The sequence below is a fragment of the Loxodonta africana genome, chromosome 9 (assembly GCF_030014295.1).
Source record: "Loxodonta africana isolate mLoxAfr1 chromosome 9, mLoxAfr1.hap2, whole genome shotgun sequence".
NCBI lineage: Eukaryota > Metazoa > Chordata > Mammalia > Proboscidea > Elephantidae > Loxodonta > Loxodonta africana.
In genome coordinates, this window is record NC_087350.1 from 89393884 (window position 1) to 89420723 (window position 26840).

Consider the following 26840-nt stretch of genomic DNA (forward strand, 5'->3'; position numbering starts at 1 on the left):
TCATTGTATCTGACAGTTTTTGCTCATGTTTGAGTTTTATATTTACAATCTTCAATATCTTTGCATTGCTCAAATGGAAACATTTAACTCCAGGGCTGCTATCATTAGACCATGACTATTTATTAAATATTTCTTGCACTATCAGAGATGACTTGATACTGCAAAAGACGTTTGTGCTTTTAGAGATTCTCATTTAGTAGCCTTGTGAACTTCTTTGGGGGAGGCAGGTTTTCTCCACGTATCCTAATTTCTACTTAATGTATTTCCACACCTTTTTAAATTGTGTAAAAAGAATTGTAAAATGCAATACTTAGTGTTTTAGTACTCCTCAATCAAATATGCATTAAGATGCTATTATATGGTGAATAAATAGATGCGGAAGACTCAATTATGTTTCACACAAAGGCAGGAAACTCATATTTGAAGACTCCTAGGTGGCGCAATGGTTAAGCGCTCACCTGCTAACCGAAAGATCAGCAGTTCGAACCCAGCAGCGACTCCACGGGAGAAAAAACCTGGCGATATGCTCCCATAAAGATTACAGCCTAGGAAACCCTAAGGGGCAGTTCTATGCTGTCATGTTGGGTCAGTATGAGTCGAATTAGTTGATGACACACAACAACACTAAGAACTGGGGAGGTTACTTTTATATTTAGTTTACGACTTACAACAACCCTGAAAGGTAGGTATTGTCCCATTTTACAGAGGAGAAAATGGAGACTTAGAGCTCGTAGGCCACAATCACACAGGAAGAAAGTGGCAGACTGTGGACTGGGCTTCAAAGTCCGTGCACATTCCATGACTCCCAGCTTCTTAAGTAAATCCGCCAGACTATCGAAGTCTTTTCCAACGATTAATGCTTCCCCTCTTTGTCAGGCAGTCCTTGACGTCTTTCAGCAGTCCGAAAATCTTGCAGAAGGAAAGCTATTTCCCCCTTTTTTTTAGGTGCCTGGAGGAAACCCTGGTGGCGCAATGGTTAAGAGCTACCGCTGCTAACCAAAAGGTCGGCAGTTTGAATCCACCAGGCGCTCTTTGGAAGCTCTTTGGGGGCAGTTCTACTCTGTCCTAGAGGGTCCCTATGATTCAGAATCGACTCCATGGCCACGTGTTTTTTTGGTTAGGTTCCTGGAAGCAGCCGTCGTAGACTCAGAACATATCCTTTCTCATGCAGTATCTTCTTCGCTGCACTGGCCCAAGTGTCATCGTTCTTTCTACAAGCTTGGGAGCCTCCTTTGACTGCCTGTTCCCTATCTTATTTCCAGAGGGAAGGTGACCCTGAAGACGACTTGACTTCTCTCCCCCACGGAGCTGCCATTCCGCGGACGGCCGCCAGGGGTCCCCGCTCGGCGCCCCAGCGCGACAGCCAAGCCCGGGCCGGCGGTGCCGCGCGCAGGGTGCATGTGGGGGCTTCTGAGCCACCGAGGCTGCAACTCGAGTCCGCGCCCGCCCGGCCGCCGGTCTGCTCTCAGGGATAGTGCGCGCTGACCCGCAAGCCCCTCGCGTGAATCCGCAGCGTCGCCCCTCTGGCCCCGAGGTCACCCTCCTCTGGCTGTGGCTTGAGCTAACCCGGCAGAGGGAGCCGACAGGGCCCCGGGGCTGAAGGTAGAACTCCACGGTGAGTGAGGACCGGCGCCGAGCGAGGAGGTGGCGCAGCGGGTATTGCGCCCCGGCTGGCAGGGGTGCAGGCGCACCGGGGGGGGGGGGGAGGGGTGGGTGCAACAGGGGGACGGGAGGTGGTGGACCCCTCTTCCGCGCCCGCAGTCCGCCGGCTTCCGGGGCTGGCGTCCCTCTCAAACCCCTGCTTGCACCTATACTCTGGTCGGCTCCTCGTTGGCCTTCCCGGGACTGGCACCAGGGTCCAGCGCCCACCATCCGGCGCTGAGGCCTTGATTTTAGAAGCTTAACAAATAAAACCCTGCGTACTTCGCCTTACAAGACTTCCCCGAACCCACCCCGGGTCGCAGACTCCTGCAGAGTGCGTGTTGGGCGGGAAGACAAACTTTTACAAAAGTGCGCCCTGGGCAAGGGGACAAAGTTTGGGCGCCTTAGTCTTGAGGGAGGAGGCTCGGCTTGGGGTGGAGAAGGGGAACTCCGCATCGTCAGCCAGGTCGCCCCCGGGGCTGTTGATGCGTCCTGGAGGGAAAGGGTGTGTAAAGGACGTACAAAGCCTGCTGAACCCCTGGGCCAACAACTGTCAAATATCTGGGATCCCAGCCTCTCCCTTCCTTTCCTCTGTGGAAGAAGGTGAAAACCCTTCAACTTTCCTTTCATTGCTCCTTCCCGCCTTTGGACCCATCTCGGGAGGGGAAAAGGGCCGACTCCCCGGTGTTTGGCAAGTACCAGAGGCCCTAGCCACCTGGGGGCCCCTCTAACCCGCTTCTTGTCCCCTTCCCACACGCCTCTCTATAGGGACCGCAGGACAGAGCCGGCTGCGATCGTGGCGAATGGCCTTTTGTTTCTCCGCGTTTCCTCTATTGTTTGCTTTTTCAACATCTGGCAGGGCTCGGGGAGGGGAGGAAGCCCCTAACAATCCCTCGGCCCTCCCTCCCCAGGAGACCCGAGCCGCTCCGGTCGGGGACTGGAGCTGGAGAAAGAGTGGAGCCCGACCCCAGCAAGGCCGCCCCTCCCCGGCTTTGCGGTTAGAAGGCGGAGGGAAAGTTGTTCCTTGCCTGCCTCCTCGGCTGCCTGTGGCCCAGGGCGCATTTCTCAGATCTTATCCCCGGCGCACCGCAAAGTGTGCAGATCCGAGAGGGGTGCCGCTTTCGAAACAGTGGGAGCAAGCTTCCGCCCCACCCAGGCGGTCCTTTGGTGGGATCCAGCGGATTTACACCCCTGGCCTAAGGCGTTGTGGCTGCGCCGCCGCCAGGGCAGTGGGAGGGAGCGAGCACACCACTGGTGGGCTAAGAGCCGAGGTTCTGGAGTCTGCGAGTTTCCAAGGTCGGAAGGGCAGGCGAATCTCCACAAAGTGAATGGAGATGAATAACTTTGGAAGCCTCAAGCCTTTGCCTGGGGTAATGGTGGGTGGCTCTTCCTGAAATGAACGTGGAGTTCTGGCGTCCCGGTAGGACTCCACGTTTAAATTCCAGTACCCTCTCAGCATTATCCAAGCGGACCCGGGAGCACGCGGCGAAGATGTTGATAAGGCAGTGTTCACGCTTCCTAGTCTCTGCAAACAGATGACTTGGGGCTGGACGCGAGTTCCTGTGTGGGTGCTCCTGTTACCTTAGAGGTGGCCCTATGCCCCCCCCCCCCGCGGCTTCTCTCAAAAGTCAGATGTTTACACACGGTGTTCATTCTTAGTGAGTATCGATTATTTATTAAAGAACCAGGGCGAAAGCAAAGTAGTCACTCTTAGAAGACAGGGTCCCCAGGTGGTGCCGAAAGAGTTGTGTTAATGCACCTGTTGAAACCTATAACTCACCATAGCCTTGCAGTTGACCCGGTGTAACCTGCTTTTTCTGTGGGATGCCCCATCAGCCCCTCTTCCAAGGAGACTCTGTTATCTCAGCAACTTTTTCCCTTCCAGCTTTTGATCCCTCCCCCCTCCCACCAGGGGAGGGAAGAAGCTTCCCTGGAACATTTATGACCTATGTGGCCTCACAAAATTGGCTCATTTTAAATGGAAACTGTGCGTTTGGCACATTGTTCAGTTCTAGGAGCTTTTCCTTTACCCACCTTAGCAGAACTTGTGAACTTTGATTTCATAAAGCAGAGCGATCGAGAGCTGCTAAGTCAGCACTTTCTGCAATGATTTCTGGATAGTAACATTGGGACCCACAAAAGAAAAAAGCAAAAAATTTTTCGAAGCACTTGGAGGCGTTTTACAAACATTTCGTCGTGAAAATGATCCCCAAGGAAGGTTTCCTTTGAAATTTTGCAGCTTCAGCAGGAGAAAAACAACGACCTGAGTTGCTCAAGAAGTGCCCAAAGGCGTCATTAGCCAAGCGAAAGGATAGTCCTTGTCCCAGTCTACTCAAGTAAAGAAAACAGGATAATTATAGTGGAGGATAAGCTTTATTGGTCTATTTAATTTCAGAATTTAAAAGAGATTCCCCTGAAAAATCATTTTCGAGAAAAAGAAAGAAAATGCAGAGAGGCAGAAATGAATTAAAAAGTAAAGATTATAAACAAGACTACAGTGAAAAATCATATCCAATTATTTCCTTGGAATAAATTTCTGGAGGTAAGATAGTTCAAAGGATTTGATGCACTTTTTAGGATGCTTGATATTGCCATGTTGTTCTATAGGAAATCTGTGCCCCTTTCCCCTTTCACCAGTACACACCCTTGGAAACTATGGGGCAGTTCTACTCTGTCCTATAGGGTCGTTATGAGTCTGAAAGGACTTGAAGGTAATGGATTAATACACACCCATTCACACACTGTATTATTGTTCTTTTTCATCCCTGCCAAGGTGATTTTTCTTACTTTGCATTTCTTTAATCTACAAGCAAGAGTAAACATTTTTTCATATTGTCTGTTAGTGTTTTTTTTTTTTTTTTTTTTCCTTTGTAATGTTGCCAGTTTGTGTCTTTACCTATTTTTCAGTAGGGGTGCTCTCCTTTTTCTTTTCGATGTGATGTGCTGTTTATGAAAGTATAATTTCTGACTTTTACCCCACCGGCACAGTTGAACAATCTGTATTGACTGGAAAGGCTCAGGCTTCTTGGCCAGTTCTCTGCTCTCCTGTACAGCAAACACTTGGCAAAGCTCTAACCATAAATTACTGAAATATCTGACATGATTCCACTGGAATTATTAAGGAGACCAAACAAAGGCATCATTAGAGAAACTCACGGAAAATACCAAGTCTCTATTTTCTACTTAGTAGCTTGCATGCCCCCAACTCCTTTTCAGCTTATAGTGCTTTTTTCATTTAGAACAACTCTGCTGATGAGTTGCTTTTACTAAATGGATCATACTAATTCACTTTATTGTCTGATCCTTCCACTGATAACCAGCCTAACATGATCTACAACTTATTCTTTCTTTCAAAACATTTTTTCTAAGTTTTTGATGGAAATTTGCCTTAGTTTCTCTCTTTGTCTGCATTACTTGAACACTGCCCTTGGAACAATCTTGAATCTGAACAGTTTAGCAGCATGCTGTTAATAGCAATAGCAGGAGAGGTCTCCCAGGGGTTGAATCAGGTAATTTCACTTTCTTTTGTCATTTGTGTAGCCACAATCTCTATGTAAATTCTTGCTTGAAGGTTAATGATTCTGAAATGGGGTAAGGGAGAGAGAGGAAGAGAAAATTCATTTCAGTTAGGTGGTTAATACAAACGAAGGACCACACAAGAAAAGTTAAGTCAATAATCTAGGTAATCTGGGCACAAAATATCTTTAAAAAGGGTAGAATATAAAAGTGTCATGTATTATCAAAATGGCTAGTTTAGTTAACAGTTAAAAACATTTTTGTAATTGGGAAATCCAATGTAAAATTCTTCTATAGGTTGACTCCAGATGTTTCATTTTAGGCACAAAAAATACAGCAATATGGGAATTACACTTTTCTATGGTGATTTCCATGTATTTAGGTGTAGAAATCAACTCATGTACTTTAGAGATGAATAGTGTTCGGTATTAGAATCATTGGGTCTCAAAGGTTGGACAAGAGCTTAATGGTCAGCTAATTCAACCAACCAATCTCACTGTAGATCTTTAGTTTCTCAAAGTCATAAAATACCATCCTACTCTGCGTCATTTCAAACAAATCAAGCTGCAAAGCAAATGGGCCAGAAATGTCAACCTTTTTTCTCTAGGAGAGAGAAAGGAAGGGTTTTTAACTCTACAGAGATTGTATAAGTTCTTTTAATGGGCTGACCTTTGATAGAATAAACTCAGTAAGAGGGTTAAGTCATTGAGGTGTTAACTTTTGCAGAATTTTGTGATCCATATTCTCTAATCTTTGGCTTGGTAAAATTTCAACATGGTGGAACAAAGCAAGGCCAAAATGGCAAACAGAAAGGGAAAGAGAGAATAGAGGGAAAAGACAGAGGGACATCCTATTCCTTTAAAACCGTCTCCAGGAGAGTAACTCAGAAAAGGAGGGTGAGAATAGTTGCATAACTTGAAGAATGTAATCAGTGTCACTTAACTGTACGTGTAGAAATTGTTGAACTGGTGTAGGTTTTACTGCGCACATTTTCAACAACAACAACAACATAAATTATTAAAAAAAAAAAAACCAAAAAACACTCTCATGACTTTCTAACAAGACTCTTGCTCACCCAGGGGAGGGTTGGCATTACCTCTCCTTAGAGAGGTCAATGTGACTGATGTTGGAAGGCCAAGCTCCAGAGACAGAAAACATTACATAAATCATCACCAATCCAACTGAAGGCAGGTTTAGAGAAGAGCACAAGAATCCTTAAAAAGAAATGGAAAAGGAGGAGATGTTGGAGGAAAATGGAATTTTAATTCTAAAAATATACCTTATTTCTTCCTGAGTAGTGTTGTGAATTTCTGAAAGTAGTAGAAGACACATCTTCTGATTTCCACTAGAACGATCTCCCAGGCACACTGACTGTATTTTTTATCTTTCAGGAAATTGCCCAACCTGTTGAAATATCTCCTCAGTTTCAAGTTGTTCAGCAGGGTCTCCCTATCTCCTGAGCCACTGATCTTCTCTTCCATCTGTTTCATGTCTTCACTTTCTTTTTCTTCTTCCTCCAAGCATCGTTCCAGGTACTCCACTTGCTGATGAAGTCCGATTTGAATTTGTTTCAGGTGTTTCTCATCCCAAGCCGACTTGCAGGCGTGTTGACTGAAGATGTTGAAGACCTGTGAGGATATTTCATAGAAGGCCTCCTCGATGTGCCTTTTCACAGGCTGGGTGTGTGATAGGATCTCTTGGGGCAACTCAAAGGCTTTCTTTTCTTTTAGACATTCTACAGGAAATGGATTGCTCATATGGCTCAGAAGTTTCAGATTTTGCCAAGTGACTCTATTCAGGTGAACATACAGCAAGTCACAGCTCTGAGAGAGTACGCTGGTGAGGAACAGACCCACTAGGCAAATAGGCCAGAAACATTTTCGAATCACATCAGGCTTGGCATTCATTTTTTACCCTGAGCTTAAAACTTCACAAGACTCGAGGTTGACATCGATGCTTTAAGTCTTACGCACTACTTCCTGTGCCTTTTATACATCTGAATATCTTCAGCGGGAGGAGTTTTCTCGTTCGTCATTGTACCGTTCTTAGGGTTGTGGCCCTTTTCCCTTTGCCTCTGAGACTCTTTTTGTTTGACTTGGGGTGATTACAACAACTTCGGAAATGTTATTTTTTTTTTTTTTTAAGAGAAGTATGCTAAGCATTACCATTAAGTTACTTTAGATGCCTAGATGATCCATCCCAGGACTATGGAATCATCATCCTAAGACTGATGGGGTCTTTCGGAGAGGACTGAAAACTGCAACTCTTGGCACTCACTCACCAGATTCTACTACATAAGAGAGAGCTACCCTTCATGAATTTTTTTTTTTTTCTTTTTTGTAGGGGGGTACCTGGCACTATAGACAAACATCCTCTCTCATTGAGTTTAATTATAGACACCAATCAAATGGCTATGATTATTTGATTGCAAGGTTATCAGAACATAGCATAGGTTAGGTTTGTCTGATCTTGTGAAAATTAAGCTTCTATATTTGGAAGTTTTCTCTTTTTATTTGCTTTTTCTGGGTCTTAGAAAAGATGAAGAAAATAGAGCTTGTCAGTCATCATGGCACTTATCAAACAGAAGATTAAGCTGGCTTGGTTTTCTGATGCCATTCGAAAAGGTTGACACTCTCCAACAATCCTTTCCTTTAATTAAAACTGAACCAGTGGGTCCTATCCCCATTTAGCATTTCGCACACCCCTGATATCTTTCATAGAAGTTCTTCATGAGGTTGTATGTTTGGGAATATTTATCTGTTTCATTTATTTCCTTCTTGTAATATCATACATTTTCTATTCTTTTAGATAAGCATTAGTTTCGACAGTATTTTAAACTTAGTTTTTAGTATCAGTTAACTGTTAGTTTAGACAGCATTTTTAGTTTAGATTGTATTTTAAAAACAGTCTTACTTGGAGGTTCTGGACCCTGTAAAAGTTTTTGTTTTTTTCCTGTGTTTGTTTTTCATTGAAGGGGTTTATGAGTAGGTGGCCATTCATTTTAGCTGAGCTAATTCACACTGAGAACAATATTACTGTGGTAATGATGGCTATCTGCCATTTATGGCTTTCATTTTGTTTGACTAAATAACCTTCTTCGGGTTTTGGTCAAGGCAAATGGATTCCTTTCTCTAGGAATGTAAAATAGTTGGCATTAAAGAAGGCAAACTTATTTGGTCATCTTAAAATGAGAAATACATTATTTTCAATACAGTAATCTTAGAATGTCAAGTAATCACAGTCTCAAAAATATGGCAGACTTTGACTGGAAATTTAGCTTGACAAATTCTTGTCTAAATCGGTTGACTGTACCAAAGGCTAATTTTGGACAAGTGAGATTTCTTAAAATCCTAACTTTTTGAACTGGTTTCCTTAAAAAGGAAACTTATCACATATGTTACTTTATATGCTGTATCTATGTAAAGGAGCCCTGATGGCGCAGTGGTTAAACGTTCAGCTGCTTGCAAAAAGGTCAGCAGTTTGAATCTACCAGCTCCTCCATGGAAACCCTATCAAGCAGTTCTACTCTGTCATATAAGGGTCAGAATCATGGCTTTGGTTTTTGTTTATCTATATAAAATCAGATTTCACAGATATAGGTTTCTTAAATGAATGGACAAATAGGAAAACGGACCCTTTCATAAAGTTTAATAGGATTGTAAATTGACACAACCTTCCTAGAAAGTACAATGGCAATATGCATCAAAAGCCTTAAAAAAACACATCTTCTTTGACTCAGCAATTCTTCCAGGAATTTATCTCCAAGATATAATGATAGGTGTCCTTAAAGACTTAGCTGTCAGGAAGTTTATCACAGCAAAAAAACTGAGAACACACCGACTGCTCTGACGGGGATCACGACAGAGTGTCCCGGACAGAGTGGGACAAAAATTCAGAACACAATTCTAACTCATTAAAAAAAAAAAAAAAAAGACCAGACTTACTGGTCTGACAAAGACTGAAGAAACCTTGAGAGTATGGCCCCTGGATACCCTTTTAGCTCAGTAATAAATTCACTCCCGAGGTTCACTCTTCTTCAGCCAAAGATTTGACAGGCCTATAAAACAAAACGAGGCTAAATAGGCACACCAGCCCAGAGTCAAGGATAAGAAGGCAGGACTGAACAGGAAAGCTGGTAATAGGGAACCCAAGGTTGAGAAGGGGAGAGTGTTGACATGTTGTGGGGGTGGGAACCAATGTCGCAAAACAGTATGTATACCAATTATTTATTGAGAAGCTAGTTTGTCCTGTAAACCCTCATCTAAAGTACAATTGAAAAAAAAAAAGACTTAAAAAAAAAATTGAAAACAATTTAAATGTTCAACAATGGGAACTTGGTTAAGTAACCCATCAGTAGAAAACTGGTGTGTAAGCATCAAAATGTATGTTGTGGGAATATACTGTATTTGGTCACTTGTAGCTTAGAAATAAGGTTACTTGCTGCTATCTAGAGCCTGATACTATCTTTGTAAAACATAGATATATGCCTGTATGTACTGAAAAAAATTAGAAGTGTACATACTAAAATGTTTAGTTACTTTCTCTGACTGGAAAAATGATGGATGATTTTTATTTTAGTATTTTTATTTATCTAGATTTTTAAAACTATTCTGTAGTCAGCAAATATTTCTCATTTAATAAGGCAAAACTTTTAAAAGAAGATAATTAAGAAAATTATACACGTGAAATGGGATCAATACTACTTTATTTACTTAAACATTTCCACTCTAGGGTACTTCAAAAGAGAATGTGAATTTTTCCTAAGGCTCAGTTCCAATTCTGTTGCTATGAATACAACAGAGTATGTGAGAATTCAATGTAATCTTGCAACTTTTTGGTAAGTTTTCTTTTTTTCCCAAGACATACACAGAGAGCCTATGAAGTATAAAGCATTGTGCTGGCCTCTGTGGAGGGTCCAAGAATAACAGAGTTCCTATTCTAACTAATGGAGCCCTGATAGCACAGTGGTTAAGAGCTCAGTGGCTAACCAAAAGGTTGGCAGTTCAATTCCACCAGCTGCTCCTTGGAAACACTGCAGAGCAGTTCTACTCTGTCCTATAGGGTCACGGTAAGTTGGAATCAGCTTGACATCAGTGGCTTTTGTTTTTATTTTATTCTAACAGAATTTAAAAACCTAGTAGAGAAAACAGACATGTAATCAGTTAATTTCATTACGCCTTACCCCAGTTAGTACAGAAGCAGGAACAACTCTGAAGGCCATGATTTCTTCTCACATAACTTTTATATCTTTTTCTACCTAAACCTTCTTAAACCATCCCACTTAGAACTGCTTGCTTCTCCTTTGAATTTCTACAGTGCTTTGTCTACACTTCTCTTAATTATGCCTTTCTTTCATATATAATTGTGTAAGTGTTGATCTCCCAATTTTAGGCACTTCTCTCAACCCACCCATGGTGCCTAGCTTACCTTTAACTTGCTTGAGATAGTTCAGTCGTACTAAGAAAGCTAAGAGATCATTCAGTCGCATTACTGTGCCAAAAGGTTCTACTCATAGGCAGTGGAGGTGGCTGCAGATCTGACTATTATCAACCATCTGGATGTTTCCTGGTTTTCCTGCCATACACAGTTTTGTCATTTTAACCCTTCCCAACTTCCTCCCTCTACTGTCATTCAATACCGTATCCTCATTTATTAAAAAATGTACTTTTAGTATTTTTGTTGTTGTTGTTGTTAGTTGCCATCAAGTCAGTTGCAAATTATGGAGACCTTATGTATTTATTTATTTAAAAAAAAAATTTTTTTTTTTTTTAATTTTATGTATAACAGAATGAAATATTACCCTGTCCTGTACTGCCTTCATGATTGTTGGCATGTTTGGGTCCATTGTTGCTGCTGTTTGTGTCACTCCATCTCATTGAGGGTTTCCTTCATTTTCATTGGCCTTCTTTTTTTTTTTTCTTCTACTTTACCAAACATGATGTTCTTCTCTAGCGATTGGTCTTTCCTGATGTCATGTCCAAAGTAAATGTGTTGAAGTCTTACCATTCTCATTTCTAAAAAGCATTCTGGTTGTATTTCTTCTAAGACTGACTTGTTCGTTCTTCTGGAATTCTGCAGTATATTCAATATTCTTAGCCAATATCATACTTTGAATACATCAATTCTTCTGTCTTTTTCCCTATTTCAACTTTTGCATGCATATGGGGCAATTGAAAAGACCATGACTTTTGATCAGATGCACCTTAGTTATCAAAGTGACATCTTTGTTTTTTTTAAACTTTAAAGAGGTCTTTTGCAGCAGATGCCACGTGTCAATCACTGGACTGAAAAAAAAAAAGCAGAATAAGCTATAGTCCATGATTTCAAGGAGCCCATGATGGAAAAAGCAAGCATGTTCCAAGTGTTTTAGTTAGAGGGAGTAATATTTAGGGCTACCCTATAACATCATCTCATTCCCCATTTGCTATAAATGTTAATTGATGCTGATGTTGATAATATTCATGACAAAGGTAGAAGGAAATATGGTTGGCATGTATTTCTGCCCATCTTCCACCAAAAAATTAGGCTTGCCTAATTTAGCAAATAAAAATGCAGAACCTATTTTTATTTGTCCCATGCAATATTTGGAACATACTTATACTAAAAACAATTCATCATCCATCTGGTATTCAAATTTAACTGGGCTTCCTATATTTTATCTGATGACCCTATCCACCACCCAAGCTCCCATTGACTTCTCAGAACAGAGCCCAGACCTGATGCTCTGCTACCTCTCTACCTCACGCAGCCTTCAGTTGCATTTGATTGTATTTTTCTGTGTTGGCCTTACTTGTGTATATATCCCTACTAACAGTGTACGCTATGGGGAGGGTACCTGCCATACTAAAACAAAATAATGCACACACACACGTGCACTCACACTTAATTGCTCTGATTAGAAGCATTATTGATCATTGGTCATGCTATACTGTCTGAATGTATCTCAAAATTTATTCAGAAACCTGAAAACAACGACCATGTAAAGAAAACATTTTTATCTCTAAATTTATCTGTCACAACTGCCCAGTATATTTTTATGGAATATACATTGACATGGATAACATGTTGTTTCCATGGTATATATGCTCTTATTTTTCAACCATACCTTGGAATCATTTATATGTGATCAGGCTTTCCTTAGAGGGAAACTTACTAGCAGGGGTGACCCTGTTGTCAATGGAATTGTGAGGAGTCCATGTGGATTTTGAGGTTAACAATGATGGACAAGACGCAATTTGGCAAAATGGAGATGAGACATTTGAGTCTAGACAATATAGCTGTGATTCAGCTCAGGGGCATTTGGCATCTGCTGGAAAGATTTATTGCTCTCCATGAGAAGGCAAGTTTCAAACTAGGGTGAGAGTAACATGTTGATCACCCATATTACTCAGTACATGAAAGTAAGTCATTCCATTTGTGGAGTCAGAAGGCAATGGAGGCTTTGATTCTTGAGCCCAATAGACAGCCTTGCATCCATGTCTGGCAGTGCCTTACCACAAGGCATGTGGACAATGGTCAGCAGTTGTGTGCGGCTATTTTAGCTCTAGATCAGCCCTGTAAGCTCTGTTACCTTGATGTTTCACTCATTTTCACTGCTTCATGCATTGGGCCCAGCCTTTCCCATGATACTCTGTGGTCTCCTTCTTGACTATTCTTTTAATGATGGACCTGATGTAGAAATTTAAAATGACTACACAAGTGATACATGGATAGGCCCATATTGTAAAAATTCAAACACTTCAGGTAAAGAGAAGTCTTTGCTTGACAGCTCAGCCCTACCTCATGCCACTTTCTTCTCTAGTGGTAACTACAGTTGTCAGTTTGGTATGCATCCTTAATTGAATATCTGTCTCCCCACTAAACACTAAGTTCTGTGAGGACAGGTGTAGCAACTGGCTTGTTTGCTGCTTTGGCTTGAGTACCCAGCAAGATGTGCAGAGATTGAGAGAAACCTGGATCACTTACATGGGGGGAGTGGAGAATTTGAACTTATATATACATATAGCTAAAAAACAAAATTATAAAATTGTGCTATGTTTTGAAGTTTAAACCTGAAAGTATAATTGTGTGACTATATATATGACATCATTTGGAAAAAATATAAAAAATTTACATGATAAGTCCTTCATGAATGTGAGGCCCAGAATAAATAGCCCACTAGACCTGGCCCATGACAGATCCAGGTGCCAATCACAGCACCTGGCACATCGTAGGTACTCCATAATTGTTTGCTGTATGACTGAAAGAAGATACTGAGGCTGTGTCTTAATGACATGGAAGTTATTTCCAGGTTTAGTTCTTTTGGTATAGAGACATAGGGAGGACAACATCAGGCATTGGGGAAAATTGAGGAGTTCCTAAATGGTAGACAGCAGCTCAGGTATCCATTTATGTCCTGTACTGCTTCGGTTGCTTTCTCTTTGGGATTATTGGAGGCTGGTAACGTCATGGACATTTTCGTACCTCTGCTCTAGTAGTGTCACAGTTTTGTATTGTTTAGTTCACTAATAAAGCTTCCCCTCCAGACTACAAAAACCAAAAACCACACCCATTGCCATCGAGTCAGTTCTGACTCATAGTGACCCTATAGGACAGAGTAGAACTGCCTCATAGGGTTTCCTAGGCTGTAGTCTTTACAAAAAAAGAGCAACTGATGGGGTTGAACTGCTGACATTTGGTTAGCAGCCAAGCTGCTTAACTTCTGAGCCACCAGGTTTCTTTAGACTATAAATGTGTTTATTCAGTTCTGTATTCATCTCACGTGGACACACTAAAAATTTGTTGAATAAAAGACACGATATAATCTCTTATAGTTCTTGAGTTTGATTGGCAAAACTGTGAGAAGATTTAGGGCCATTTCTTCCCCTACATTCTTTGCCACTTCTTAGAACTAGGTGCTCCCAACAGCTATCATCTTATCACATCACCCTTAGGGAGGCTCTTTGGATAAAGAAATACTCAGTTCTCTTTTACAGCTCAGCTGCAAATTTTGTACATAGTAACTTCCTACACAAGAATAAATTGTGCTCTTAGAAAATGATCCCTGATTTAATAATAATAATAATAACAGGGTGAAATAAGTACTTGAGTAATTAAACATGGACCATCTATAAAACCTGTTCTCTGTTTTGGGGTTACCCAAACAGCCTCCATTCATATCCTCATTCCGCTGTTGATTTCCCTGGATCCTTTCAAATCCTAATGCGGCTTTCACCTCTGGGGAGTTATAAAAGTTTCAGATGGTGGCAATGAAAGATGTCACTACCAGAATAATCCTTTTCTTTACCCACTGAGTAGTTGTTGATATCTTCCCAGACCACGTCCAAAAGTGCTTGTGGTCTGGGAAGAAATGTCATGAGTGGAGTGGATAATGGACAGAAATGTCCTCTTATCTTAGATTAACGTTTAATAGGCAGTTGGAGTAGCTGAGATGAGGACAGTGTCTTCCTTTAATTACTATCAGCTTAGTATACTTTTTTCAGTTTTTAGTATACACTCTTTATGGTCATAAGATCATTTGATATTTAGAAAGAACAAAGAATGGCATTATTGTAGAACAAATTTAAGTAGGCTTTTCTTAGACAGGCAGAGGCCTCCCATACCCCAAATATTTGGGTTTCTTTAGTGTCTGATTAATGCCTTCGGTTGGAGGAAGTATCCAGGAATAATCTACAAGGGTCAGGGGGAGTGGGGAGAGGTCTCTTTTCTCCCTGCCAACTCCCCCACTGCCCCAGTAGCCTGTGAAGTGCAGACTCTAAATTATAGAATTTAGAGTTGGAAGGCCACTTGAGATAGACCATTGGGGCCAAATGGATGAAGTGACTTCCTTGAGATCACAGTGCTCCTTGGAGACAGCCAGGTTGAGACTCAGGTCCTCAGACCTCAGCCCCATCAATGTAAGTACTCAAGTGTCATGTAGGGTACCCGCTTTCCCCTGACTACACCCAGAGGAGCAGCCCTCCAGTAGCCACGAGAAAGGGGATTCTGGAGGCCCAAGGCTGTCCTTGTTTCTAGGCCATTGAGGGATGCTTTGACTCAAGCTCTTTCTTTTACCCCACAGAGGTTTCTTAGCTCTGTGCAGGAGGCTTTAGCCAAAGGGGGAAATCCTGAGTTAAGTCTGACTCACCCCCCTTTAATATTTCTACAGAGCTACTTGGAATTTTACAAAGACCCTTTGGTTTTACAGATTCCTGGGTTAGTTCAGGCCTAAAGTGATTACTCTAGAGAAAGGGTTTGAATGGATTTCCCTATGTCAGAAATTTATTGTGTATTCATATACTTGTTTATTTTCTTTGTTTTCCATTGTATCACCAATGTTTAGCACATAGCAAGCATTCAGTAAATATTTGTTGAGAAAATAGGTATGTGTTTTGGTATTTTACCTTATGAATATCTTTTAATTTAAATTGAATTTCGACACAGTTTGTAGAACTATGTAAGCTTGAGCAAGTTCTTTAAACTCTGGGCCTCATCTTTAAACAGGCATAATAACAGTGTCTGCTTCAAGGGTGGTTGTAGAGATGTAAATGTTGAGAAGTGTTCCTGGTACGTAGTAAACCAAAAAAAACAAACCCATTGCCATTGAGTAGGTTCTGACTCATAGCGACCCTATAGGACAGAGTAGAACTGCCCCATAGAGTTTCCAAGGAGCGCTTGGTGGATTCGAACTGCCAAAGTGGTCAATAAATGATAGCTGCTATTTTTTTATTAGTAATAGTAGTAGTAGTAATTGTAGTAGTAGTATCTAGTGCCTATAGTGCCAGGCATGATGCTAAATTCCAGGAATGCAAGGGCAGGCAAGACAGATGTAATCCCTATCCTAGCAGAGGTTCCTAAAGACAGCAATATATGAGCTGAATCTTGAAAGACAAGAGCTGATGAGAGTTTGAATTAGGGCAGTGATAGTAGGTATAGAGAAGAAGACATTATGTTGAGAGTCAACTAGGAGGTAAGATTGGCAAGTTTTAGTGACTGATTTGGAATGGGGATAAGAAAGAGGAAGAAGACCAAAGAGGAATCCAGCTTTTAGCCGAGTATACGTTGGTGCCTCCAACTGAGAGAGAGAATATCGGAGGAGGAGTAGGCTTAGAGGAGCAACAGATGAGTTCAGTTACAGATGAGTTGCTTTGAGTTGTTTATGGGACAACCAAGTGGAGATGTCCATTAGGCAGCTGGATACATAGGTCTAACTAGGGCAGGAGACTGGTCCAATCACTGGGAGAGAAAGGTTGAAAGTATCAACAGAAGCTGTGGGTGATAGTTAGGACGATAAGAATCAGGGTGTCTGTCTACGGAAAACGGAAAACGCGTAGGTTAAGAAAAGTAGTAGGCCAGTTACAGAACTCTAGGCATTTCCTGCTTTTAAATGGTGAGTAGTGGAAGAGGAAACTGAAGATGATGGTTACAGAAGTGTGAGAAACATGAGGATAGAGTATTTTGACTGTTTATTAGCCTCTACCTCTTGGCCCAGACGATTCCTCAGGATCCTTCTCAACAAGGCAGCCACTACACATTGAGCTCTACTTGCCATCACTGATCCAATCCTGACCCTGTTTTACAGATGAGATACTTGAAGCTCAGCAAGGCGAATTAATTCATTTAAGCCTTAGGTCAAATTCTCTGTGCACTCCTAGCATTTGCCTCCTGCGAAGCACTCCTTGTTGCCAGGTATCTATCTGTGAATCTTGGCGGATGTTAACTGAATTGAAACTGGGCTTGGTTGTTTTACTTCTGCACTTGGGGCTATGGGAGTTGGAGGATATGATACAAGAAACCTCAAGAGGGATAAGATCTTGCAACAACATCTCCAGTGTGTTGGAAAGAAGGATGTGAGGACAGACACTCAGCTAGAATGAAAGTGTTTAATCATAGGTCTTTGTGAGAAATGGGTTATATAAGTAACTAATATTAGTATTAGTACTTATAAGTCTGTCAACACGATCAGCCAAACATTGGTTTTAAGGATTCTTTGGTAACAATCTGCATAGTTATTAATAATAATAGAAGATATTAAGTACTTAGCAGTTACTAAGTGCCAACACTTTACATAAATTATCTTTAATTCTCACAGCCACTATGCCATGCAGATGTATTATACTCAGTTTAAAGATGTTGAAATGGGAACTTGGAAATATTAAACAACTTGCCAAAGGTCACACAGCTAGAAATCCACAGAATTGGGATTCAGACCCAGGTCTGTGTGAGGCCACACTGTCTTTCCATAGAATTCAGGGTTGTAAAGCATTTGGTGTAAAAACCACTGCATGTATCTATGCATTAATACCCTATTTCATTCCCATAATGATTTGAGGCAGCTTATAGAAATATATACAACACAAGAGACTATAAAGTAGTTTAACAAATCAGAGTCAAGGGAAAACAAGAGTAACAAAACAAAGTGAATTTAGGGGTAGAGGTAGAGCATAAGAATGTGTGCCATAGGTCCAGTGTTGTCATTATAGGGAGTTGTCTCTTTGTCCAGACACCTATCTCTAGACTTTCTAGAAGCAAAAAGGGAAATATTCTCTGTTGAAATATTCACAGTATCCAAGAAACAAAATAAAAACTGAGCAACAACAAAGCTAACTTCCCAGTAGAAGCAAAGCTTTTCTTGGTATTGAGGCCTTGGAGCGATTTCTTCTGTGGGTCTTCAGAAAGAGAGCACTGTGGCAAAACCCCCAGTATATTCTTTACAGGAGCCGCCACCACTACCACATGGGGTGAAGAGCTGATCCTTGTTCCCTTCCTCAGTGTAGGCTGATGTCTCGTTGTCAACGTGCAGCTCCTTGGCAGGTGTTCTATAGGGGCTCACTGGTTTTTCTCATGTTGGAGTACAGAATGGAGGTCAGCAGTTCGGCTGGAATGGCATAGCAATTCTTCATCATGACCATAAGAGGAGAAAGTGCAGTCACACATATTGGCATTCTTAGGGGTGTTCAGTGTGTGGAGAGCATACTCTGACATTACCAGAGTCACTGCCCAGATACAATCCTGCATTTTCTATTGTGTGTACAAAGGAATTTTGGGGTAAACAGTTTGTAGGTATCATCCTTTTCCGTCCTGTCAGAACTGGGAAAACAAGCTGTTTTGTCAGACTGACCCAGTGCCGTAAACAACAGTGAAGGGTGTGAGGGACTTCCACATAGCCGTAGGTTTGATTTGCTGTTATGTGCTCACTCCTCTAAGTCCTAAAAATGGTAATTTGAAGAAGTGATTCTGTGGTTTTATTCTACAATGTTTTTTTTTTTTTTTCTGAAAGAGCTTCTTTATAAGTTGGATGGCTTAAAATCAAAGCCAGGATACCCTTGTATCCCCAATTATTATAATTAAATATTAAGACACATCCAATTGGAATTATCAATTTTGCAAACTTGAGGGTAAAAGTTAAGGCTTTAAGACTAAAAGAGTAAAAGTCACTGTCTGAGAAAGGGCCATATGAATGACCTCAGAGTAAAAACTTCTTTATATTTCCAGTAATGCTGAGCTTGGAATTGCCCTATAGTAAATGGGCCTTTACCCATTCCCCCTAAGACAGGGCAGAACACTCACTGACAAATGTGGGTAATACAGTTTCTTGTGGATGGTATAGGGACAAAGAATGCTGAAATTACCTAATACACACAAATTTCATCCATCCACCCACCCATCCACCCACCCACCCATCCACTCATCCACCCATCTGGCCCTGGGGGTTTGCTACTTGAGACAAGAGAGTAAAACATACAAAAAAATGTTCCTGTTCTCATGGGGTGTTTAGGTTTTTAGACAATAAAGAATAAAATCACAGAGTGTTGTAAGTGCTACAAAGGAAATGAACAGGATAATTGGGGGAAGTGATAGGCGAACCCATGCCTAAAGGTTGAAAAAAGACCAGCAATGTAAAGACCTGGAGAGAGAGCACTTGTTCAGAAAGACTGATGGTAATGAGTTTGGGATGTTCAAGCAATACAAAGGAGCCTAGGTGAGTTGGAATGTAGAAAATGGGGAGGTTGTTATTAGGTGAGTTTGGGAGAATTACAATACAGAAAATGAAGGAGGGTGTGGAAGGCCATGATAGAGTTTCAATTTTATTTTAAGATCAATGAAAAGACATGAAAGCATCTTAAGCAGGAAGGTTGTGTAATCTGACAAGTGCTTTAAAAAGATCACGTTAGGGGTCCTGTAGGGTACAGTTTGGAGAAGCGGCAACAGTGAAAGCAAAGAGACTAGGTTGCTGGCAGGCTATTTCAGTAGGCCAGGTGAGAGATGTGGTGATCTAGACAAAGGAAGGAGCAGTGGAGATGGTGAGAATAAGACTGATTGCAGACATGTTTTTAGTAAGTTACTTATGATGTATTTAGGTCCAGGCTAACATCTGTAATCACCAAAGGCAGTTATCCAGAAGTGCCATTGATAACCCATTTGCTTGTAAGGTCTATATTGAATTAACACAATAGTTTTTTGATAATCAGAAAGTAATCTTATTTGACATTAGATCCTTAACTAGGAGGCTTAAACTTGATTGGATCCGATATACTTTAGACAACAATATAAATAATTTACTTAATTAGTCTTAGGTTGGAGTTGAGGTTTAAATTTCCCACATTTGGTTTGAAGCTTAAATTTCAGAGAGCATCCCCTGGTGTACTTCTGATAACTACACAGACCAATTGTGTACTTCTGTATGTCTTGACATTCACTTAATAATATGTTTTATAATATATTTAAACCATGGGTAACTATCATAGTCAAGTCATAATGGAATATAACCATATAATTCTGAAGATAAGAAGGTGACCTTAATCTATTATTTACTAAATATAGATGAAGGATACAGGCTTACTTCTCAGAAACATCTACTGTATTAATGCTGCCTCAAATTTGGGACTCCATTTGATTTCCTATTTGCATTTACTAGGGGTATCTGACTCCTTATCTTTCTCACTGTTTCCTGGATGGGTTAATACTTTAATATACTTTTATCTATTTCATTTATTTATTTTTAGAAAAATGGCCTTCAAGATGAAACAATAAAAATTCTGATTCTCTGCAGTTGGTGATGTAGGCCCCCTCTATGAGTTTGTTTTTCTAGAGGGGAAACCACGCCTTGTTGCCAGGGAAACCACGCCTTCATTCTTCCCCACACTCTGCCAGGGATTCTCAGGAAGTCTCTAGATATGGACTTCTCAGCCCCTAGAGAAGCACATGGTGGCTTGTCTTAATTATCTAGTGCTGCTATAACAGAAATACCACTAGTGGATGGCTTTAACAAAGAGAAATTTATTCTCTCACAGTCTAGTAAGCTACAAGTCCTAATTCAGGGCGTCATCTCCAGGGGAAGTCTTTCTCTCTCTGTTGGTGATGGGGGAAGGTCCTTGTCATCAATCTTCCCCTGGACTAGGAGCTTCTCTGTGTAGGGACCCTGAGATCCAAAGGCCGAGCTCTGCTCCCAGCACTGCTTTCTTGGTGGTATGACGTCCCCAAGTCTCTCTGCTTGCTTCTTTTTTTCATATCTCAAAAGAGATTGGCTTAAGACACAATCTAATCTTGTAGATCTCATCAACATAACTGCTGATAATCCATCTCATTAACATCATAATAATAGGATTTACAACACATAGGAAAATCCCATCAGATGACAAAATGATGGACAATCACACAATACTGGGACTCATGGCCTAGCCAAATTGCTAAATATTCTGAGGGACACAATTCAATCCATAACATGGCTTAATATATGAAAAGACTCTAAAGGAGCCTCATTTTTTTTTTTTTTTCATGAGATACTCTACAAAACCTTTTCAGATTAGATCTTGATGATGCTGTGGTTTATAGGACAGTGACATTTAGCTCAAGAGACTCAGCCAAAAGACAGTATGATTTAACTAAAAGATATTTGTTAAGATATCATGAAATAGTTTCTTTGGGAATTTGTTCAAAGAATTTTAATGTCTTGAGTTCATATTACAGACAAAGTCACATTTCCCAGATGTATTCCTTTGTTCCTCCAAAATGGTACAAGTATTTTGTTTGGAGCTGCTTAATAATCATCTCTACTGATACCCTTCTCTTAAAACCACCTGTCAGTTTGTCATTCTGTGATGGCTTGAGTGTTGCTATGATCCTGAAAGCTATGCCACCAGTATTTCAAATACCAGCAGAGTCACCCATGGTAGACAGGTTCCAGCAGAGCTTCCAGACTAAGATAGACTAGGAAGAAAGGCCTAGTGATCTATTTCTGAAAATTAGCCAATGAAAAATTTGTGGATCACAACAAAATATTCACCGTTATAGTACTAGAAGATGAGCCTCTAGGTTGGAAGGCCCTACACAATAGCCACAGCAAAGGGCTCAAAAATACCAACTGTTTCAGGTATCTAGTGCTGCCATAACAGAAATACCACCAGTGGATGGCTTTAACAAAGAGAAATTTATTTTCTCACAGTCTAATAGGTTACAAGTCCAAATTCAAGGCATCAGCTCCAGGGGAAGGCTTTTTCTCTCTGTTGGCTCTGGAGGAAGGTCCTTGTCCTCAGTCTTCCCATGGTTGAGGAGCTTCTCAGGCACAGGGACCGCAGGTCCAAAAGACACGCTCTGCTCCCGGTGCTACTTTCTTGGTGATTTGAGGTCCCGAGCTCTCTCCTTGCTTCCCTTTCCTTTTATCTCTTGAGAGATAAAAGATGGTGCAGGCCACACCCTATGGAAAGTCTTCACCTTGAATCAGGGAGGTGACCTGAGTAAGGGTGGTGTTATAATACCATCCTAACCCTCTCAACATAAAATTACAATCACAAAATGGAGGACAGCCACACAATACTGGAAATCATGGCCTAACAAAGTTGATACACACATTTTGGGGGGGACATAATTCAATCCACAATACCAACAATCATGAAGATGGTGCAGGACCGGATAACATTTCATTCTTTTGTGCATAAAGTCACCATGAAAAAACCATGAGTCGGGCCTAATTCAATGGCAACCAACAACAACAACCTTTCAAGAAGTAACCTTGAAATCCTTCAAAAACAAAACAAAAAGCAGTGTGCCAAATCCATCTCAAAAAAATAAAAACATATTTATTGTTATCAAGTCTGACTACTTGATAAATTTAACACTTCTTTTATATGAATGATTTCAAAGAACCACTTCAGAAGTGAAAAGAGATTATCATTTCTAAATGCTAAGACTGTAGGACATGACATTGTTTGTAACTGGTCATTATTCAACAGACATTTGTTGAGCACCTACTGTGTGTCAGGACTTTGTTAGATGTTGGAAGCACAACTCTGACCCATGCTCTTTCAACCTGGCTTCATCAGATCTGTGGGGACTAAGCCTAACAGCCACTTTCTCCCATGGTAGCTGCCAAAACAAGCATCAAGGGACAAACTATTCAGTTTAACTCCCTGCACTAAATGTCATTGTATAGGTATATCCTGAAACAACCAAGAAATCAACTGAGATCTGGAAACTGTTCATAAAAAACAAGCAACCATTTCTTGTTGCTATCAGAAGACTTGTTCTCAATCTAGTGTATGTAATGAGCAGTGTGCTAAGGAATATAAAGTAGTATAAGAAATACCCAGTGAGGAGAAGTTAACCACTGGAATAGTATGTGACAAGTAACAAGAGTGGGCTAATGAGTAAATGCTCTGTGAATTCAGAGATACACAGAGGACCATAGTGGCTGGAAAGACAGTGAGGAGGGAGTGAAGGATGAGTAAAGAATGCTCCAAGGTGTGGATCCCAACACTACCACTAACTCCATGTGTAACAATGGGCAAATTTTTTACCATATCGAAGCCTCAGTTTCTTCATCTGCCAAAGAGGAATTATGACATCTACCTCACAGAGTTGATGATAAATATGTAAGTGCTTCACACAGTGACTTACAGCAAACAGGAGATTGTATCAGTAAATACAGTAAAACACTCAGTAGTTTTGTATGCTGCTTTGTCTGCCTATAAAGTAGTAATACTGTCTCATAGGACTGTGGTCAAAATAAAGTGGGATGACATAACGAAGAATCCTGGCAGAGTGCCTGTCATATTGTAGGCATGAAATAAATATTTGCTACCATTTTCATGACAAATGTGGCTAGATTAGGAAAAGCATATCACACACAGGGAGGAGGCATGCAGCCTCTCTGGGCTTGGCAAGTTACCCAGTCTCCTTGAATAGAAGATTTGTTCAGATGAGTAGTTATAGAAAAGGTAGATGATAGTTGTAAAACATGTGAAACATGAATGAAGGGTCAGTTAATTAGAAATATTGAAGGAAGATTCCAGGATTCCAGAAGAAAATAAAATGAATGATTTCTAAGTATCCTCCGACTCTAAGATTCTGTGTTTCTTCCAAGACCAGTGACTCTTGAGAAGGGCTGTGGTGAATCAAGCTTCCCACAGCAGTAACGGTCCAGGGCTAGAGCCTGAAGCAAGCCAACAGTAAGGGGTTGACTCTGTGCTCTTTTCTCCTTTGACAATACCAGTCCATTTGCTGGGTGAAGGAAATGTTTTAGTTTTCTTGTGGCAAACGGCCCAAGAATTTGACAGGTAAGAGAGGGAGGAAAACCCCATGAGTGTATTCAAAGCCCCAGCCACTGTATTCAGTGACAAGTTATTTCCTGGTATTTTTCCCCCCCTTTAGCTTTGAGGGCCAGAGTCAAGGAGGGGGAACAGAGAGAAAATGATTCTCTGGGAAATGAATCTCCAGGCAGAACTGAGACACCTGAAGAATGTGTCACTTCACATACTCTGTGTGTGTGAGTCAAAAGGCAGGTCCCGGGTTTGCGAAAGTGCAGCTGAGGGCTGGCGCCAGAGAAGAAACCACTCTCTGCAAGAGCGTTAACCTGGCGCTGGCAGGAATGCTTCATGAGTAGACTCTCAAGAGGAGCCGAAGGGGTCTGGGGGCTCCCTGCTGAGCTGTCTTCATGGGATCTATCAGAATTGGAGTTTATCCTATGGCAGCATTCCCACAGTGTTCCACGGAATGTTCATAGACATTACGTGAAAAATAAATTTATAAAATTCAGGGTTAAGCAAGTTAAAGAGATTTCTTTGCTGCAGGACTTACCAGGACCTTTAATATGCTAATAGGAATTGTGAGCGTCCAAGAAGGGGAAATATGAATGTAGTACTTCTAAAACTTATTGAAAAATGGCACTTTTTTTTTTTTTTTTTTTTTTAACACAGATTGTATCTGGGAACTAGAGTCTTGAGCAGCCCTTTGGAAAAAGTTGATTCAGGGTCAGGAACACCAGGCTAAATCATTTCTTTGCTCTTGCCCTATCCCATGGGCTATTCAGATGCAGACAAAGATGTTTGCAGGCAGCTTTGCCTTACCAGCAGTCAAACAGGGGGTCACTATCCAGGAGCAAAGGAGCCCTGGTAATACAGTGGTTAAGCGCTCAGCTGCTAACCAAAAGGTCAGTGGTTCAAACCCACTACCGCTCCATGGGAGAAAGATATGGCAGTCTGCTTCCATAAAGATTACAGCCTTGGAAACACTATAGAGCAGTTCTAATCTGAGTCAGAATCAACTCAATGGCAGCAGGTTTGGCTTGGTATCCAGGACAGCACCAGTCATTTGGAAAGACCTGATGGGGTATGGTAGGCAAAATAAAGCACCCCAACAATGTCCACATCCTAATCCCCAGAATCTGTGAATATGTTACCTTACCTGGAAAAAGGTACTTTGCAGATGAGATTAAGTTAAAGATATTGAGATGGGATATTATCCTGGATTACGTGGGCAGGCCCAATGTAGCCACAGGATCCTTATAAGAAGCAGTCAAGCGGATAAACTCAGGGAAGGAGATGTGATGGCAGGAGCAATAATCGGAGTGATGTGTAGCCGTGAGCCAAGGAAAGTGGATAGCCTCTAGAAGCTAGAAAAAGCAAGGAGATGGGTTGTCCTGCAGAGCCTCCAGAAGGAACAAAGCTCTGCTGACCAATTTTAGACTTCTGACCTCTGGATCAATTGTTGTTTTTGTTAGCTGCCATCAAGTTGGCCCTGAATCACGGTGACCCCATACGTAACAGAACCAAACACTGCCCAGCCCTGTACCATTCCCACAATCAGTTACAGATCAGAACATTGTGATCCATAGGGTTTTCCCTGGCTGATTTTCAAAGTAAATCTCCAGGCCTTTCTTCCTAGTCCATCTTAGTCTGGAAGTTCTGATGAAACCTGTTCAGTGTTATAGCTACACGCGAGCCTCTACTGACAAACAGGGGGTAGCTGCAGAAGAGGTGAATTAGTCAGGAATCAAGCCTGAGTCTCCCTCACAGAAGATGAGAATTCTACCACTGAACCACCAATGCCTCAGTCCAGAGCTAGAAGATGATAAATCTGTGTTGTCTTAAACCACTGAGTTTGTGGTAATTTGTTACAGCAGCAATAGGAAACTGATACATGGGATTTGATATTGGTCCCACTTTTCCCGTGCTTGAAGATGAATGGATTAACACACTGCCAATGCTCTTGTGGGATCCTGATTCCCTTCAGAACACTGATGCCCAAGGAGGGAGGCCGGCCAGTAACCACCATCTGGCCAAGTGGGTCCTGCTTTCTTGCCATCCTTCCTCCACCTCTCCAATCCCAGGGCCCAAATCACTCCAGCCCTTGCTTGTACTGCTCAGATGTGCAGTGACCAATCACTAATAGACTTTGAAAGACGTGATGTGATTGGTCACTGGTCATGATGCATATTTATTATTTATGTTATAATTTGTGAACTGAAGAGCCAACAACAAAGTTTGAACTTTATGCAGTTACTCAGTACACCATGGTAAACTAAACCATGCTGGTAGGCGACTGGTGTTATATAACTGAACCATGGCCTCTGAAATGCATGTATATCAGAACTGTGCAAAATGAGAACTGCATGTATTAAAATTTGGTCACCAATCTTGCAGTACAGTTGCTAAAACTGAACTGGTGGGCAGCTCGGCCCTGCCCTCATGCATACATTGAACACCAGAGTCTGAATTTGGCAGATGCAAGGGTTAGGGATGTCAGTAAATAATGTACGAATTAAAGTTGAGCAAATGATAGTCAAGCACCATTTGTACCTGGTTTCTGGTGGTCACAGTTCTGTTTTCCAGGATGCAGACCCTGAGACCCTGATATTTGCATGCAGGAGATTTTTTGGGGACTCTTTATGGCAGGAATGCCTGGGAAGGCAGAGGGAGAAGTAGACTGTGAGGCACAGGAGGCTCTAGAGCTCACATAGTGTGAAGAACTGTCAGGCAGTAAGGCAAAGGGGCAGGACCTTTATGTTCCTTTATCTGCCAGTCATGGGATGTGAGCTGCCCACCCTCCAAGGGCGAACTCCCTCCAGCTAGGTGGCTCTCTCTAACCAAGCACAACTCCTGGAGCAGGCCTCAGCTGTCAGCTGTCAGTCTCCAATGCTTCCAACAACTGGGAAGAAATGCCCCAATTCTAAACGGATCTGAGCTACATGTTGCAGGGTCCACTACCCTGATTATTGATGATTCTGGTGCCACTGGACAGTCAATGTTTACCAGTACCAATACCAGTACCCATTGCCTTTTGAGTCGATTCCGACTTATGGCGACCGCATGTGTGTAAGAGTAGAACTCTGCTCCACAGGGTTTTCAATGGCTGATTTTTTAGAAGTAGACCTCCAGACCTTTCTTCCAAAGTGCCTCTGGGTGAACTTCACTGCCAACCTTACAGCT

The 26840-nt window shown here is 41.6% G+C and overlaps 2 protein-coding genes across 2 annotated transcripts in view; one reads left to right on the top strand and one right to left on the bottom strand.

Annotated features, from left to right (window-relative positions):
- The first annotated feature begins 1372 nt into the window (after positions 1-1372).
- Positions 1373-26840, top strand: part of MOB3B (MOB kinase activator 3B) — a 228312-nt gene continuing 202844 nt past the window's right edge. The window contains exon 1 of the mRNA XM_010588047.3: positions 1373-1615. The gene's annotated coding sequence lies outside the window, so the exon portion shown is untranslated. The remainder of the gene's footprint in view (positions 1616-26840) is intronic.
- Positions 6183-7275, bottom strand: IFNK (interferon kappa). Its single transcript, XM_023545209.2, has one exon. It carries the CDS (start codon positions 7062-7064, stop codon positions 6438-6440), a length of 627 nt encoding a protein of 208 aa, XP_023400977.2. The 5' UTR covers positions 7065-7275; the 3' UTR covers positions 6183-6437.